General features: G+C 49.3%; 1 protein-coding gene across 1 annotated transcript; it reads right to left on the minus strand.

Moving 5' to 3' along the window:
- Positions 1-219: 219 nt before the first annotated feature.
- Positions 220-2,544, minus strand: LOC127311902 (lecithin-cholesterol acyltransferase-like 1). The gene is made up of 2 exons (XM_051342383.2): positions 2,132-2,544; positions 220-1,244 (listed from the first exon to the last, which is right to left on the minus strand). Exons 1-2 carry the CDS (start codon positions 2,542-2,544, stop codon positions 347-349), a joined length of 1,311 nt encoding a protein of 436 aa, XP_051198343.1. The 3' UTR covers positions 220-346.
- Between the last annotated feature and the right edge of the window lie 14,872 nt (positions 2,545-17,416).

Genomic DNA, 17,416 nt, shown 5'->3' on the forward strand with positions numbered 1-17,416 from the left:
GGGCGGGAAGCGTGGCACGGACACGTTGGCTGACGCGCCTAGCGCAGAGTGGGGACTAGGTGCAGAATAATATTTTGCTCCCTAGGTAGGTGTACTGGATATTAGTGACGTATAATAAAATAAAGATTTATTTATTTATTTGTCCTTCTAAATGGCAAACCATTAAGTAAACATATTACAAAATAAAATAGAAAATAATGCACACAAAGTATTCTTCGATGATCGTGATATGAATACTAAATTTTATTAATAGCAATACTACAAATATAACCATATAAGATTTGTCATACAAAAATAATTCAAATCTTTCACTGTTGATGACAACACATAGATAACACACGAACCTTCAAGAATTGGCTTCAAAAATTTCTAAAAGTTCAGCCATAACAATCTTGAGCGAATCCTCTTGAATAGAAATATAACTATGTGAAACATTAGGAATCTTGATGAATTTAAAGAGTACATTCTCCGCTGACTGCTGCCTTTCCAGTTCCTTGGTGAACACCAACACACTATTCCAATTGACAACCCCATCGCCATCGCCATACACATTTTCTGGCTCAGCATTGAAGTTGTCGTCCCAGAATACCACCTGCTTCGTCGTTTCAATCCCAAAACCACTGAGGTATGTCGTTGGCACCATTGGTGCCTCAACTCTCTTATCCACCCATTTATTAAAGGGCAACACTCCGTTCATACTGAAACCGAGTGCCGGAAGGAAATCTTGGTAGTCATATGCAGAGTAGTTCCTGTGTTTGGTGATTATGAGTGGGTCGTGGCCAAACACCGCTGGGGATGGCTGAGACAGAAGGGCACTTGGGAATGACCACCACATCGGCCGCAAAGTAAGGCGCGGAACGTTCTCCATAACAATGCAGGTCGGTCCCCAGGCGAGATTCGTGAGAGGCTGCATGAAGCCTATAGTAGGTGTTGGCGAGAGTAGAACCAGGTGCTTGATGAATTGTTTCCTCCATGGAAGGGGAGTGGAATTTAGGAAGTCCAGAAGGAGCCTAGCGCCAAAGCTATGCCCGATTAAGATAACCGTCTTGTTCCCATTCTTCTCACTTGCGTGCTGCACCAGATCCTTGACACGAGCAAAGTAATCCGTGTACACCTTGGAAGGCTGGCCAGGCCGTGGTGGAGCATGCCGTATATCATAAGGAGCTCCGAAAAGGGTATCTCCATCTCGATATCCAAGTGCTTCCAGTTCATTGCGGAGCTTCACGTTACAACATAATGGGCAGCTAGAGAGAATTTTAATCAATATTCAAACATGGTAGTATATATTGAAATAAGAGGCTGGAAGTACAAGCAGGGAGCGGAACTAGTGGGGCTGTGAAAATATTTTTTTTTGTAGGAAACGGAGTATGATAGCGCCACTACAGAAAGATATTTACAATTACAACCTATTGAGTCCTGATAAAATATAGATTAACAACTTCAACCATAAAATGCAAAATGTAGATTCAGTAATACTGCTATCAGTTCCATGCTACTTGAAATTATAAGAGTCTGAAACAAAATGTGGCCGGATGTGCACACAAACATCGCAATACAAGAGATGGATGTAAGAGGAATACCGTTTTCCCTATCCATTTATCTTTCCATCGGTTTACACGTATTACTTGCACAACGATATATGTTTTTCTAAGAAGTGAAACTATGTAAACTTCCTTCATGTTTTTTTAGAAAAAACATTATCATTTACAATATATAAAATAAATATCATAAAGTTTTCAGATGATACATATACACCTTATATTATATTTTTGGTAATTTCTCTAGAAACTTGGTCAAAGTCTACATTATTTGACTTTTGAAAAAAAGTTATAGGCCTTGTTATCGGAAACGGAGGTGGTACTAGCTTAAGCTTCTAGCTGTGCTCCTAAGCATGGTGGAGGGGGAAATAAGTTCATATGAGGCATGGATGAATTAGAGATACAAGAGAGAAAAAATGCTGTCTCAGTGGGTGTGCTTTGTGGCATGGGAAACTGGGAGTAGAGAAAAGGTCAAGTGCCTTCACATCTACGTATATGTACACAAATGTCTTCTCTAAACTGGCAAGATCCAGGTAACAGCAAAGCAACGTTACTGGCACAAATACTAAGACCATGACTTGCTAGAAACTTACCTGTCGTCCTTCCAGGCGAATCCATATGTGGAGCCGAAGTTTGTCACGCGAGTCTCGACGCCGGGCTGGTTCACGTAGTCGTTGATGGCCGGGTCGAAGACAAGGCTCATCTGCTCCTTGAAGCACGGCACATAGTCATGGTCGACCAGGTCCGCTGTCCTGTTCCATAGCGGGAACCACCCCTTCCCCTTGAGCTCGCCGCAGCGCGGTAGCGACGGAGTGTAGGCGTCGGTGAGCCGCGCCTCCATGCTGGAGCAGCTGAAGCCGGCTTGGAGAAGTATGGGGTGGTAGACCTCGAGCTGCTGCCGCGCTCCATGCTCGCTGGGCGCCGCCCACAGGTAATCGCGGAGGGAAGGCGGCAGGAGTAGGAGCAGCAGCTGTAGCAGCCCAAGGAACGCTTTGCTCTTGGCCATAGCTGCAATAACGGTGTCTCTACCACCCGGCCACTTTTATAGTGTTGATGGCCTTACGAGATTCACGCTCCAATATTTTTTACCGTTGCTCAGGCACGCCATCTTCCAGATCGGTCTCACATGGATTCATGTGCTACTACTCTTGTTTGACTAAAATCCTACTAATTAACTCCAAATGGTAAGTGTCTGAGTAACAAAACGTATCTTCTGTGAGATACTTCTTGAAGTGTGAGAGGTTGATAGGTAATTAGGTATATGCACATGATATGTCTGTCAACTATGAGTTCACAATGTTGGCCATTGGTGATCCACTGGTAAAAAACCGACTACCAGAGTCCGTGCGTAGGTCAGTTTAAGCAATTAAAATTCGAGCGGCCTTTAAAACATACAACCTCAATCGTTTCTCTCTAAGAAACCAACTTCGAAGAAACATCCGACTCTAAAAATGTATAAGTGGCAGTTGGGCTAAAATAGTAAACAGAAAACCGACGCCGAGAACATTTTAGAGTTGGTCCAAGAAAAAAGAAGGCTGATTACAACAAAATGACATTGGATGCGGCTTTTTTTATTAAAAAATGGACTCTAATAGTTATGGAGTAGATTTCTTACCCGACTTCCAGCTTACATGTTATTATAGCATGTTTTTCCCGTCTGTCTACTACAACAAGCTCTACTACGACAAACTTTGCCTGACTCCGATGATGGAGGGGCGAGAACGGCGGCGCGCCTTCGGCTCATGCTAGTGTCGATCTGTAGTCGTCGCTAGGTGGTCCAACGACCTATTTGTAATTTTTATTACTTTTAAATATCTTTGTACTACTATTGATGATTATTAATGGATCGGTGGAATTTTCGCAAAAAAAAGTTATTAGAGCATTTTTTTAATTAAATAGCCATGGCGCACTACGGGAAAAATTGCCGTTGCCGTGCAGGCAATCATTGCCGTGAGCCGCTGCACGGCAAAGAAATCTTTGCCGTGCGGGGCAAGCAGGACGCACGGCAAAGACATACCGCACGGCAACGATTTCTAGCAGCGCACGGCAAAGAAGAGCCGCACGGCATACTCTTCAGTGGCGCACGGCAAAGAAGCTTTGCACGGCAAAGCCTAAGAAGCTCGCACGGCAAAGAAAAGCATCACGGCAAAGATACTGCACACCGCACGGCAAAGTAAAGATGCACGGCAAAAGGGTCTGGACGTTGCCGTGGCGCACCCTTTGCCGTGCACAAGACAAATTGCACGGCAAAGGGGCCTTTGCCGTGCGACTCCTTCTTTGCCGTGCGCCATACTTCATTTTATTGGTTTTTTCTTTCTATTTTATTTCATCTCATACTTATATTTATTTTTTTATTAGTTTCACTTTTTGATGAATATTTATTAGTGTTAATTAAGACAATGTGCACTACAAAATTACTCTCCATGTTCATCCCCCACATATATCAGGGTTTCGAAGCAATTAATACGCGCTTCGGAAAATCTGCTTAGTGTTATCGCCCAAATGTGAGGAAGGTCACACCGGGGAGCTACTTTTGCACCATTAGACCTTGCACCACACTTTGACACATATCATAGGTCCACATGCAAGGTTTGGTGGGGTTCCGGTGCTCCGGCGGTCGTTCTCCCCCTCCTCCCCCCAAAACAGCGGAACGCGTGCCCCGGCGGGTCTACCCCCTAGATTTCTCCGCGCGAGGGTGCACCAATGTAACTTTTCATTCTTTTAGGTTTGTTTAGTACATATACACATGTAGAACCAAGATTGGGACCCTTTGGCACATATACCCGCAGCTAGAGCCATTATCACACGATCGAGGGTGTGCCTGATCTACTGGTTAGGGTTAGGTGTAGGGTTAGGGCTAGGGTTTAGGGGCTAGGGATAGGGTTTAGGTTAAAGGTAAGTATTTATGGTTAGGTATAGGTTTAGGGTTTAGGGTTAGGGTTAGGGTTTATGATGCATGGTTCTGCAGCTCCGGCGTCGTGGTTTAGGGATTTAGAGGGGTTTAGGGCTCGAAGCCTCCCCAGTTTAGGGTTTAGGGTTTAGGGGAGCTACTTTTGCACCATTAGACCTTGCACCACACTTTGACACATATCATAGGTCCACATGCAAGGTTTGGTGGGGTTCCGGTGCTCCGGCGGTCGTTATCCCCCTCCTCCCCCAAAACAATGAACGTGTGCCCCGGCGGGTCTACCCCCTAGATTTCTCCGCGCGAGGGTGCACCAATGTAACTTTTCATTCTTTTAGGTTTGTTTAGTACATATACACATGGAGAACCAAGATTGGGACCCTTTGGCACATATACCCGCAGCTAGAGCCATTATCACACGATCGAGGGTGTGCCTGATCTACTGGTTAGGGTTAGGTGTAGGGTTAGGGCTAGGGTTTAGGGGATAGGGCTAGGGTTTAGGTTAAAGGTAAGTATTTATGGTTAGGTATAGGTTTAGGGTTTAGGGTTAGGGTTAGGGTTTATGATGCATGGTTCTGCAGCTCCGGCGTCGTGGTTTAGGGATTTAGAGGGGTTTAGGGCTCGAAGCCTCCCCAGTTTAGGGTTTAGGGTTTAGGGGAGCTACTTTTGCACCATTAGACCTTGCACCACACTTTGACACATATCATAGGTCCACATGCAAGGTTTGGTGGGGTTCCGGTGCTCCGGCGGTCGTTATCCCCCTCCTCCCCCAAAACAATGGAACGCGTGCTTGGCGGGTCTACCCCCCTAGATTTCTCCGCGCGAGGGTGCACCAATGTAACTTTTCATTCTTTTAGGTTTGTTTAGTACATATAAACATGGAGAACCAAGATTGGGACCCTTTGGCACATATACCCGCAGCTAGAGCCATTATCACACGATCGAGGGTGTGCCTGATCTACTGGTTAGGGTTAGGTGTAGGGTTAGGGCTAGGGTTTAGGGGCTAGGGCTAGGGTTTAGGTTAAAGGTAAGTATTTATGGTTAGGTATAGGTTTAGGGTTTAGGGTTAGGGTTAGGGTTTATGATGCATGGTTCTGCAGCTCGGCGTCGTGGTTTAGGGATTTAGAGGGGTTTAGGGCTCGAAGCCTCCCGCCTTAGGGTTTAGGGTTTAGGGGAGCTACTTTTGCACCATTAGACCTTGCACCACACTTTGACACATATCATAGGTCCACATGCAAGGTTTGGTGGGGTTCCGGTGCTCCGGCGGTCGTTATCCCCCTCCTCCCCCAAAACAGCGGAACGCGTGCCCCGGCGGGTCTACCCCCTAGATTTCTCCGCGCGAGGGTGCACCAATGTAACTTTTCATTCTTTTAGGTTTGTTTAGTACATATACACATGGAGAACCAAGATTGGGACCCTTTGGCACATATACCCGCAGCTAGAGCCATTATCACACGATCGAGGGTGTGCCTGATCTACTGGTTAGGGTTAGGTGTAGGGTTAGGGCTAGGGTTTAGGGGCTAGGGCTAGGGTTTAGGTTAAAGGTAAGTATTTATGGTTAGGTATAGGTTTAGGGTTTAGGGTTAGGGTTAGGGTTTATGATGCATGGTTCTACAGCTCCTGGCGTCGTGGTTTAGGGATTTAGAGGGGTTTAGGGCTCGAAGCCTCCCGCTTAGGGTTTAGGGTTTAGGGGAGCTACTTTTGCACCATTAGACCTTGAACCACACTTTGACACATATCATAGGTCCACATGCAAGGTTTGGTGGGGTTCCGGTGCTCCGGCGGTCGTTATCCCCCTCCTCCCCAAAACAATGAACGCGTGCCCGGCGGGTCTACCCCCCTAGATTTCTCCGCGCGAGGGTGCACCAATGTAACTTTTCATTCTTTTAGGTTTGTTTAGTACATATACACATGGAGAACCAAGATTGGGACCCTTTGGCACATATACCCGCAGCTAGAGCCATTATCACACGATCGAGGGTGTGCTTGATCTACATGTTAGGGTTAGGTGTAGGGTTAGGGCTAGGGTTTAGGGGCTAGGGCTAGGGTTTAGGTTAAAGGTAAGTATTTATGGTTAGGTATAGGTTTAGGGTTTAGGGTTAGGGTTAGGGTTTATGATGAATGGTTCTGCAGCTCCGGCGTCGTGGTTTAGGGATTTAGAGGGGTTTAGGGCTCGAAGCCTCCCCAGTTTAGGGTTTAGGGTTTAGGGGAGCTACTTTTGCACCATTAGACCTTGCACCACACTTTGACACATATCATAGGCCCACATGCAAAGTTTGGTGGGGTTCCGGTGCTCCGGCGGTCGTTATCCCCCTCCTCCCCCCAAAACAGCGGAACGTGTGCCCCGGCGGGTCTACCCCCCTAGATTTCTCCGCGCGAGGGTGCACCAATGTAACTTTTCATTCTTTTAGGTTTGTTTAGTACATATACACATGGAGAACCAAGATTGGGACCCTTTGGCACATATACCCGCAGCTAGAGCCATTATCACACGATCGAGGGTGTGCCTGATCTACTGGTTAGGGTTCATCGTAGGGTTAGGGCTAGGGTTTAGGGGCTAGGGCTAGGGTTTAGGTTAATGGTAAGTATTTATGGTTAGGTATAGGTTTAGGGTTTAGGGTTAGGGTTAGGGTTTATGATGCATGGTTCTGCAGCTCCGGCGTCGTGGTTTAGGGATTTAGAGGGGTTTAGGGCTCGAAGCCTCCCCAATTTAGGGTTTAGGGTTTAGGGGAGCTACTTTTGCACCATTAGACCTTGCACCACACTTTGACACATATCATAGGTCCACATGCAAGGTTTGGTGGGGTTCCGGTGCTCCGGCGGTCGTTATCCCCCTCCTCCCCCTATAGATCGCAACGCGTGCCCCGCCGGGACGACCCCCTAGATTTCTCCGCGCGAGGGTGCACCAATGTAACTTTTCATTCTTTTAGGTTTGTTTAGTACATATACACATGTAGAACCAAGATTGGGACCCTTTGGCACATATACCCGCAGCTAGAGCCATTATCACACGATCGAGGGTGTGCCTGATCTACTGGTTAGGGTTCAGCGTAGGGTTAGGGCTAGGGTTTAGGGGCTAGGGCTAGGGTTTAGGTTAAAGGGTAAGTATTTATGGTTAGGTATAGGTTTAGGGTTTAGGGTTAGGGTTAGGGTTTATGATGCATGGTTCTGCAGCTCCGGCGTCGTGGTTTAGGGATTTAGAGGGGTTTAGGGCTCGAAGCCTCCCCAGTTTAGGGTTTAGGGTTTAGGGGAGCTACTTTTGCACCATTAGACCTTGCACCACACTTTGACACATATCATAGGCCCACATGCAAGGTTTGGTGGGGTTCCGGTGCTCCGGCGGTCGTTCTCCCCCTCCCCCCCCCCAAATAGCGGAACGCGTGCCCCGGCGGGTCTACCCCCCTAGATTTCTCCGCGCGAGGGTGCACCAATGTAACTTTTCATTCTTTTAGGTTTGTTTAGTACATATACACATGGAGAACCAAGATTGGGACCCTTTGGCACATATACCCGCAGCTAGAGCCATTATCACACGATCGAGGGTGTGCCTGATCTACTGGTTAGGGTTAGGTGTAGGGTTAGGGCTAGGGCTAGGGTTTAGGGGCTAGGGCTAGGGTTTAGGTTAAAGGGTAAGTATTTATGGTTAGGTATAGGTTTAGGGTTTAGGGTTAGGGTTAGGGTTTATGATGCATGGTTCTGCAGCTCCGGCGTCGTGGTTTAGGGATTTAGAGGGGTTTAGGGCTCGAAGCCTCCCCTTAGGGTTTAGGGTTAAGGGAGCTACTTTTGCACCATTAGACCTTGCACCACACTTTGACACATATCATAGGCCCACATGCAAGGTTTGGTGGGGTTCCGGTGCTCCGGCGGTCGTTATCCCCCTCCTCCCCCAAAACAATGAACGTGTGCCTGGGCGGGTCTACCCCGCTAGTTTTATCCGCGCGAGGGTGCACCAATGTAACTTTTCATTCTTTTAGGTTTGTTTAGTACATATACACATGGAGAACCAAGATTGGGACCCTTTGGCACATATACCCGCAGCTAGAGCCATTATCACACGATCGAGGGTGTGCCTGATCTACTGGTTAGGGTTAGGTGTAGGGTTAGGGCTAGGGTTTAGGGGCTAGGGCTAGGGTTTAGGTTAAAGGGTAAGTATTTATGCTTAGGTATAGGTTTAGGGTTTAGGGTTAGGGTTAGGGTTTATGATGCATGGTTCTGCAGCTCCGGCGTCGTGGTTTAGGGATTTAGAGGGGTTTAGGGCTCGAAGCCTCCCCAGTTTAGGGTTTAGGGGAGCTACTTTTGCACCATTAGACCTTGCACCACACTTTGACACATATCATAGGTCCACATGCAAGGTTTGGTGGGGTTCCGGTGCTCCGGCAGTCGTTATCCCCCTCCTCCCCCAAAACAATGAACGTGTGCCCCGGCGGGTCTACCCCCCTAGATTTCTCCGCGCGAGGGTGCACCAATGTAACTTTTCATTATTTTAGGTTTGTTTAGTACATATACACATGGAGAACCAAGATTGGGACCCTTTGGCACATATACCCGCAGCTAGAGCCATTATCACACGATCGAGGGTGTGCCTGATCTACTGGTTAGGGTTAGGTGTAGGGTTAGGGCTAGGGTTTAGGGGCTAGGGCTAGGGTTTAGGTTAAAGGTAAGTATTTATGGTTAGGTACAGGTTTAGGGTGTAGGGTTAGGGTTAGGGTTTATGATGCATGGTTCTGCAGCTCCGGCGTCGTGGTTTAGGGATTTAGAGGGGTTTAGGGCTCGAAGCCTCCCCAGTTTAGGGTTTAGGGTTTAGGGGAGCTACTTTTGCACCATTAGACCTTGCACCACACTTTGACACATATCATAGGTCCACATGCAAGGTTTGGTGGGGTTCCGGTGCTCCGGCGGTCGTTATCCCCCTCCTCCCCCAAAACAGCGGAACGCGTGCCCCGGCGGGTCTACCCCCCTAGATTTCTCCGCGAGGGTGCACCAATGTAACTTTTCATTCTTTTTAGGTTTGTTTAGTACATATACACATGGAGAACCAAGATTGGGACCCTTTGGCACATATACCCGCAGCTAGAGCCATTATCACACGATCGAGGGTGTGCCTGATCTACTGGTTAGGGTTAGGTGTAGGGTTAGGGCTAGGGTTTAGGGGCTAGGGCTAGGGTTTAGGTTAAAGGTAAGTATTTATGGTTAGGTATAGGTTTAGGGTTTAGGGTTAGGGTTAGGGTTTATGATGCATGGTTCTGCAGCTCCGGCGTCGTGGTTTAGGGATTTAGAGGGGTTTAGGGCTCGAAGCCTCCCCAGTTTAGGGTTTAGGGTTTAGGGGAGCTACTTTTGCACCATTAGACCTTGCACCACACTTTGACACTTATCATAGGTCCACATGCAAGGTTTGGTGGGGTTCCGGTGCTCCGGCGGTCGTTATCCCCCTCCTCCCCCAAAACAGCGGAACGCGTGCCCCGGCGGGTCTACCCCCCTAGATTTCTCCGCGCGAGGGTGCACCAATGTAACTTTTCATTCTTTTAGGTTTGTTTAGTACATATAAACATGGAGAACCAAGATTGGGACCCTTTGGCACATATACCCGCAGCTAGAGCCATTATCACACGATCGAGGGTGTGCTTGATCTACATGTTAGGGTTAGGTGTAGGGTTAGGGCTAGGGTTTAGGGGCTAGGGCTAGGGTTTAGGTTAAAGGTAAGTATTTATGGTTAGGTATAGGTTTAGGGTTTAGGGTTAGGGTTAGGGTTTATGATGCATGGTTCTGCAGCTCTGGCGTCGTGGTTTAGGGATTTAGAGGGGTTTAGGGCTCGAAGCCTCCCCAGTTTAGGGTTTAGGGTTTAGGGGAGCTACTTTTGCACCATTAGACCTTGCACCACACTTTGACACATATCATAGGTCCACATGCAAGGTTTGGTGGGGTTCCGGTGCTCCGGCGGTCGTTATCCCCCTCCTCCCCAAAACAATGAACGCGTGCCCCGGGTCTACCCCCTAGATTTCTCCGCGCGCGAGGGTGCACCAATGTAACTTTTCATTCTTTTAGGTTTGTTTAGTACATATACACATGGAGAACCAAGATTGGGACCCTTTGGCACATATACCCGCAGCTAGAGCCATTATCACACGATCGAGGGTGTGCCTGATCTACTGGTTAGGGTTAGGTGTAGGGTTAGGGCTAGGGTTTAGGGGCTAGGGCTAGGGTTTAGGTTAAAGGTAAGTATTTATGGTTAGGTATAGGTTTAGGGTTTAGGGTTACGGTTAGGGTTTATGATGCATGGTTCTGCAGCTCCGGCGTCGTGGTTTAGGGATTTAGAGGGGTTTAGGGCTCGAAGCCTCCCCAGTTTAGGGTTTAGGGTTTAGGGGAGCTACTTTTGCACCATTAGACCTTGAACCACACTTTGACACATATCATAGGTCCACATGCAAGGTTTGGTGGGGTTCCGGTGCTCCGGCGGTCGTTATCCCCCTCCTCCCCCAAAACAGCGGAACGCGTGCCCCGGCGGGTCTACCCCCTAGATTTCTCCGCGCGAGGGTGCACCAATGTAACTTTTCATTCTTTTAGGTTTGTTTAGTACATATACACATGGAGAACCAAGATTGGGACCCTTTGGCACATATACCCGCAGCTAGAGCCATTATCACACGATCGAGGGTGTGCTTGATCTACATGTTAGGGTTAGGTGTAGGGTTAGGGCTAGGGTTTAGGGGCTAGGGCTAGGGTTTAGGTTAAAGGTAAGTATTTATGGTTAGGTATAGGTTTAGGGTTTAGGGTTAGGGTTAGGGTTTATGATGAATGGTTCTGCAGCTCCGGCGTCGTGGTTTAGGGATTTAGAGGGGTTTAGGGCTCGAAGCCTCCCCAGTTTAGGGTTTAGGGTTTAGGGGAGCTACTTTTGCACCATTAGACCTTGCACCACACTTTGACACATATCATAGGCCCACATGCAAAGTTTGGTGGGGTTCCGGTGCTCCGGCGGTCGTTATCCCCCTCCTCCCCCAAAACAATGAACGTGTGCCCCGGCGGGTCTACCCCTAGATTTCTCCGCGCGAGGGTGCACCAATGTAACTTTTCATTCTTTTAGGTTTGTTTAGTACATATACACATGGAGAACCAAGATTGGGACCCTTTGGCACATATACCCGCAGCTAGAGCCATTATCACACGATCGAGGGTGTGCCTGATCTACTGGTTAGGGTTCATCGTAGGGTTAGGGCTAGGGTTTAGGGGCTAGGGCTAGGGTTTAGGTTAATGGTAAGTATTTATGGTTAGGTATAGGTTTAGGGTTTAGGGTTAGGGTTAGGGTTTATGATGCATGGTTCTGCAGCTCCGGCGTCGTGGTTTAGGGATTTAGAGGGGTTTAGGGCTCGAAGCCTCCCCAATTTAGGGTTTAGGGTTTAGGGGAGCTACTTTTGCACCATTAGACCTTGCACCACACTTTGACACATATCATAGGTCCACATGCAAGGTTTGGTGGGGTTCCGGTGCTCCGGCGGTCGTTATCCCCCTCCTCCCCCAAAACAATGAACGCGTGCCCCGGCGGGTCTACCCCCCTAGATTTCTCCGCGCGAGGGTGCACCAATGTAACTTTTCATTCTTTTAGGTTTGTTTAGTACATATACACATGTAGAACCAAGATTGGGACCCTTTGGCACATATACCCGCAGCTAGAGCCATTATCACACGATCGAGGGTGTGCCTGATCTACTGGTTAGGGTTCAGCGTAGGGTTAGGGCTAGGGTTTAGGGGCTAGGGCTAGGGTTTAGGTTAAAGGGTAAGTATTTATGGTTAGGTATAGGTTTAGGGTTTAGGGTTAGGGTTAGGGTTTATGATGCATGGTTACGGATGTTCTGCGTCGTGGTTTAGGGATTTAGAGGGGTTTAGGGCTCGAAGCCTCCCCAGTTTAGGGTTTAGGGTTTAGGGGAGCTACTTTTGCACCATTAGACCTTGCACCACACTTTGACACATATCATAGGCCCACATGCAAGGTTTGGTGGGGTTCCGGTGCTCCGGCGGTCGTTCTCCCCCTCCTCCCCCCAAAATAGCGGAACGCGTGCCCCGGCGGGTCTACCCCCCTAGATTTCTCCGCGCGAGGGTGCACCAATGTAACTTTTCATTCTTTTAGGTTTGTTTAGTACATATACACATGGAGAACCAAGATTGGGACCCTTTGGCACATATACCCGCAGCTAGAGCCATTATCACACGATCGAGGGTGTGCCTGATCTACTGGTTAGGGTTAGGTGTAGGGTTAGGGCTAGGGCTAGGGTTTAGGGGCTAGGGCTAGGGTTTAGGTTAAAGGGTAAGTATTTATGGTTAGGTATAGGTTTAGGGTTTAGGGTTAGGGTTAGGGTTTATGATGCATGGTTCTGCAGCTCCGGCGTCGTGGTTTAGGGATTTAGAGGGGTTTAGGGCTCGAAGCCTCCCCAGTTTAGGGTTTAGGGTTTAGGGGAGCTACTTTTGCACCATTAGACCTTGCACCACACTTTGACACATATCATAGGCCCACATGCAAGGTTTGGTGGGGTTCCGGTGCTCCGGCGGTCGTTATCCCCCTCCTCCCCCCAAAACAGCGGAACGTGTGCCCCGGCGGGTCTACCCCCCTAGATTTCTCCGCGCGAGGGTGCACCAATGTAACTTTTCATTCTTTTAGGTTTGTTTAGTACATATACACATGGAGAACCAAGATTGGGACCCTTTGGCACATATACCCGCAGCTAGAGCCATTATCACACGATCGAGGGTGTGCCTGATCTACTGGTTAGGGTTAGGTGTAGGGTTAGGGCTAGGGTTTAGGGGCTAGGGCTAGGGTTTAGGTTAAAGGGTAAGTATTTATGGTTAGGTATAGGTTTAGGGTTTAGGGTTAGGGTTAGGGTTTATGATGCATGGTTCTGCAGCTCCGGCGTCGTGGTTTAGGGATTTAGAGGGGTTTAGGGCTCGAAGCCTCCCCAGTTTAGGGTTTAGGGGAGCTACTTTTGCACCATTAGACCTTGCACCACACTTTGACACATATCATAGGTCCACATGCAAGGTTTGGTGGGGTTCCGGTGCTCCGGCAGTCGTTATCCCCCTCCTCCCCCCAAAACAGCGGAACGTGTGCCCCGGCGGGTCTACCCCCCTAGATTTCTCCGCGCGAGGGTGCACCAATGTAACTTTTCATTATTTTAGGTTTGTTTAGTACATATACACATGGAGAACCAAGATTGGGACCCTTTGGCACATATACCCGCAGCTAGAGCCATTATCACACGATCGAGGGTGTGCCTGATCTACTGGTTAGGGTTAGGTGTAGGGTTAGGGCTAGGGTTTAGGGGCTAGGGCTAGGGTTTAGGTTAAAGGTAAGTATTTATGGTTAGGTACAGGTTTAGGGTGTAGGGTTAGGGTTAGGGTTTATGATGCATGGTTCTGCAGCTCCGGCGTCGTGGTTTAGGGATTTAGAGGGGTTTAGGGCTCGAAGCCTCCCCAGTTTAGGGTTTAGGGTTTAGGGGAGCTACTTTTGCACCATTAGACCTTGCACCACACTTTGACACATATCATAGGTCCACATGCAAGGTTTGGTGGGGTTCCGGTGCTCCGGCGGTCGTTATCCCCCTCCTCCCCCAAAACAGCGGAACGCGTGCCCCGGCGGGTCTACCCCCCTAGATTTCTCCGCGCGAGGGTGCACCAATGTAACTTTTCATTCTTTTAGGTTTGTTTAGCACATATACACATGGAGAACCAAGATTGGGACCCTTTGGCACATATACCCGCAGCTAGAGCCATTATCACACGATCGAGGGTGTGCCTGATCTACTGGTTAGGGTTAGGTGTAGGGTTAGGGCTAGGGTTTAGGGGCTAGGGCTAGGGTTTAGGTTAAAGGTAAGTATTTATGGTTAGGTATAGGTTTAGGGTTTAGGGTTAGGGTTAGGGTTTATGATGCATGGTTCTGCAGCTCCGGCGTCGTGGTTTAGGGATTTAGAGGGGTTTAGGGCTCGAAGCCTCCCCAGTTTAGGGTTTAGGGTTTAGGGGAGCTACTTTTGCACCATTAGACCTTGCACCACACTTTGACACATATCATAGGTCCACATGCAAGGTTTGGTGGGGTTCCGGTGCACCGGCGGTCGTTATCCCCCTCCTCCCCCAAAACAGCGGAACGCGTGCCCCGGCGGATCTACCCCCCTAGATTTCTCCGCGCGAGGGTGCACCAATGTAACTTTTCATTCTTTTAGGTTTGTTTAGTACATATACACATGGAGAACCAAGATTGGGACCCTTTGGCACATATACCCGCAGCTAGAGCCATTATCACACGATCGAGGGTGTGCCTGATCTACTGGTTAGGGTTAGGTGTAGGGTTAGGGCTAGGGTTTAGGGGCTAGGGCTAGGGTTTAGGTTAAAGGTAAGTATTTATGGTTAGGTATAGGTTTACGGTTTAGGGTTAGGGTTAGGGTTTATGATGCATGGTTCTGCAGCTCCGGCGTCGTGGTTTAGGGATTTAGAGGGGTTTAGGGCTCGAAGCCTCCCCAGTTTAGGGTTTAGGGTTTAGGGGAGCTACTTATGCACCATTAGACCTTGCACCACACTTTGACACATATCATAGGCCCACATGCAAGGTTTGGTGGGGTTCCGGTGCTCCGGCGGTCGTTCTCCCCCTCCTCCCCCTAAAACAGCGGAACGCGTGCCCCGGCGGGTCTACCCCCCTAGATTTCTCCGCGCGAGGGTGCACCAATGTATAGGTTTAGGGTTTAGGGTTAGGGTTAGGGTTTATGATGCATGGTTTTGCAGCTCCGGTGTGTCAGCTCCGGTGTTTCAGCACGCATAGTCACTGACTACTGCATGCCGGCCTGGCATGACAGGATACGATCTACTGAGGAGGGTCAAGGTAAAGATATTTGCATAGCCTTTATTCTTGCTCTGCTAATTTGAGCATGCATTCATTCATTTCATAGCATAGTACACATTTTCCTCCTTCTCTTCACATTTTCCTTCTCTTTCCTTATAAATGAAATGATTTAAAAAAAACGTTGCCGTGCGCAAGCGCACGGCAAAGAAGCCTGCCGCACGGCAAAGGACTCCCTGCGCACGGCAAAGGCCCGCCGCACGGCAAAGGGCTGCGCACGGGAAAGGGTGCGGATAAGCACGTGGTCGGGACGCTCCCTGACCCACTAACGCATCTCACATCCCCATCCACCGAGCCGCCACCCTCCTCTCTCGCTCGACGCCGCCGCGCCCTACCCCGCCACCGCCTCCCTCCTCTCTCGCTCGACGCTGCCGCGCCCTACCCCGCCGCCGCCTCCCTCCTCTCTCGCTCGACGCCGCCGCGCCCTACCCCGCCGCCGCCACCCTCCTCTCTCGCTCGACGCCGCCGCGCCCTACGCCGCCGCGCCCTACCCCGCCGCCGCCTCCCTCCTCTCTCCCACGTAGCCGCCACCGCCGGCCCTCCCACGCAGACGCTGCCGCTGGCCTCGCCCTCCCTCGCCGCCGCCTCCCTCCTCCCTCCCAGGCAGGCTGCCCGCACCATTGCTACCGCGCGCCCGTGCTGCTGTTGCTTGCCCGCCGCCGCCCGTGGTGCTGCTTGCCCCTTTGCCCACCACCAGCCGTGGGAGCTGCGGCCGCCACCATCCGCGGAAGCTCCGGCCACCACCAGGTATGTGGCCATTATTTTTTTTTTGTAAATTTGCATGTTACTTATAGTATTTAGGGTAGTTATAAAATACATGGTCGAGTTTGTTGAGGGTCACAAGAGGCGATGATAATGTTGAGAGTATGCATGGGCATATAGAAGGGAAGCATTGGTGGGCGGGCGGGAAGTGCCGGCAAATGGGATCTAGGGTTTTCACTATGTTGTAAATTATGGGATGACCAAGATCGTTCAGAGAACGAAATTGGACAATCAAAACTCCATAGATAGCACCACTCCACCACTAAACTTCTTAGATGTAACATTGCATTACCTCATTCACAAAGCAGCAAAAGTAACATTGGCTTTCTACTGCTCCATATACTCTATATACGCGCATACATGGTAATTATTAATAGCCCCTAATTGGTTTTTTTTTGTTATGCAGGCGATGCTTCGAGGTGGACACGAGGGGCGGTGTCGCGGGGGTGTTTGACGGGGCGTTTCGGATCTTCTTCGACGATTCTCTCAGAGGGTCGTTGGTCTTCTTCGCCGGCTGTCGATCACGCTTCGAGGGTGAGAATCTGTTCGCCTCTCTTGTACCTAGGTTTTTCTTTATGTCTAGATCACCAAGTATGTCGCGATACCTAGGCGTCTCTTCCCGACCGTAAGGGTTACGCGGATAAATATGCATTAGTGGTCTCGCATATTATGAACCGTAACTCTTACGGCATTTATCGGGACAGCCGGCGGATGCGTAGTTGGGTACGTTCTCCCTGCTCTACCCCGATCCGAGACAGGATTTCGATAGCGCCTCCCCGTTGTTCTCCGGATGCACACCCCTCTCGGCTTTTTGCCGAGACGTGTATCGGGAGAGCAGCGGGGAGGTGCTGCCGAAATTCTGTCTCGGATCGGGGTAGAGCTGGGAGAACGTACTCAATCTACGGATCCGGCGGCTGCTAGGAGCCCACCTAGTAGAGTTTCAGGTTGATGCACGCGTAAAATAAATAAATATATGATGCATTTATTTCCTATTTGATATATAAATGCTATGTTCATCTATTTTGTTGCTGATTAGAGGATGGATAATCGTGGCTGGATGTACGATGGCAGAATCAGTCAGTGGAACTATACTGATGAATGGGGAGAAAAGACCGAGCAGTTTGTGGATAGGGCGTTTGCCATCCCTAGCAGACCTATAAGTGTTTGGTGCCCTTTTAGTAAGTGCGCTAACCGAAAGGCACAGGACAAGGAAACTATGAGTATGCACCTGATCAAGTTTGGGTTCACACCGTCCTACAGGATTTGGACTTACCATGGAGAAAAGGCAAAGAAACGTGCTAGGAAGGAGGTGCGGCAGATTCAACCTAGGGGGGAATA

This window comes from Lolium perenne, chromosome 7 (assembly GCF_019359855.2).
Source record: "Lolium perenne isolate Kyuss_39 chromosome 7, Kyuss_2.0, whole genome shotgun sequence".
NCBI lineage: Eukaryota > Viridiplantae > Streptophyta > Magnoliopsida > Poales > Poaceae > Lolium > Lolium perenne.

Bases quoted from the DNA above. Each gene is read 5' to 3' on its own strand.
- LOC127311902 (XM_051342383.2), bottom strand. From the start codon at position 2,544: ATGGCCAAGAGCAAAGCGTTCCTTGGGCTGCTACAGCTGCTGCTCCTA. The intron at 1,245-2,131 runs GTAAGTTTCTAG...AATTCTCTCTAG, and splicing joins TTCGCCTGGAAGGACGACAG to CTGCCCATTATGTTGTAACG.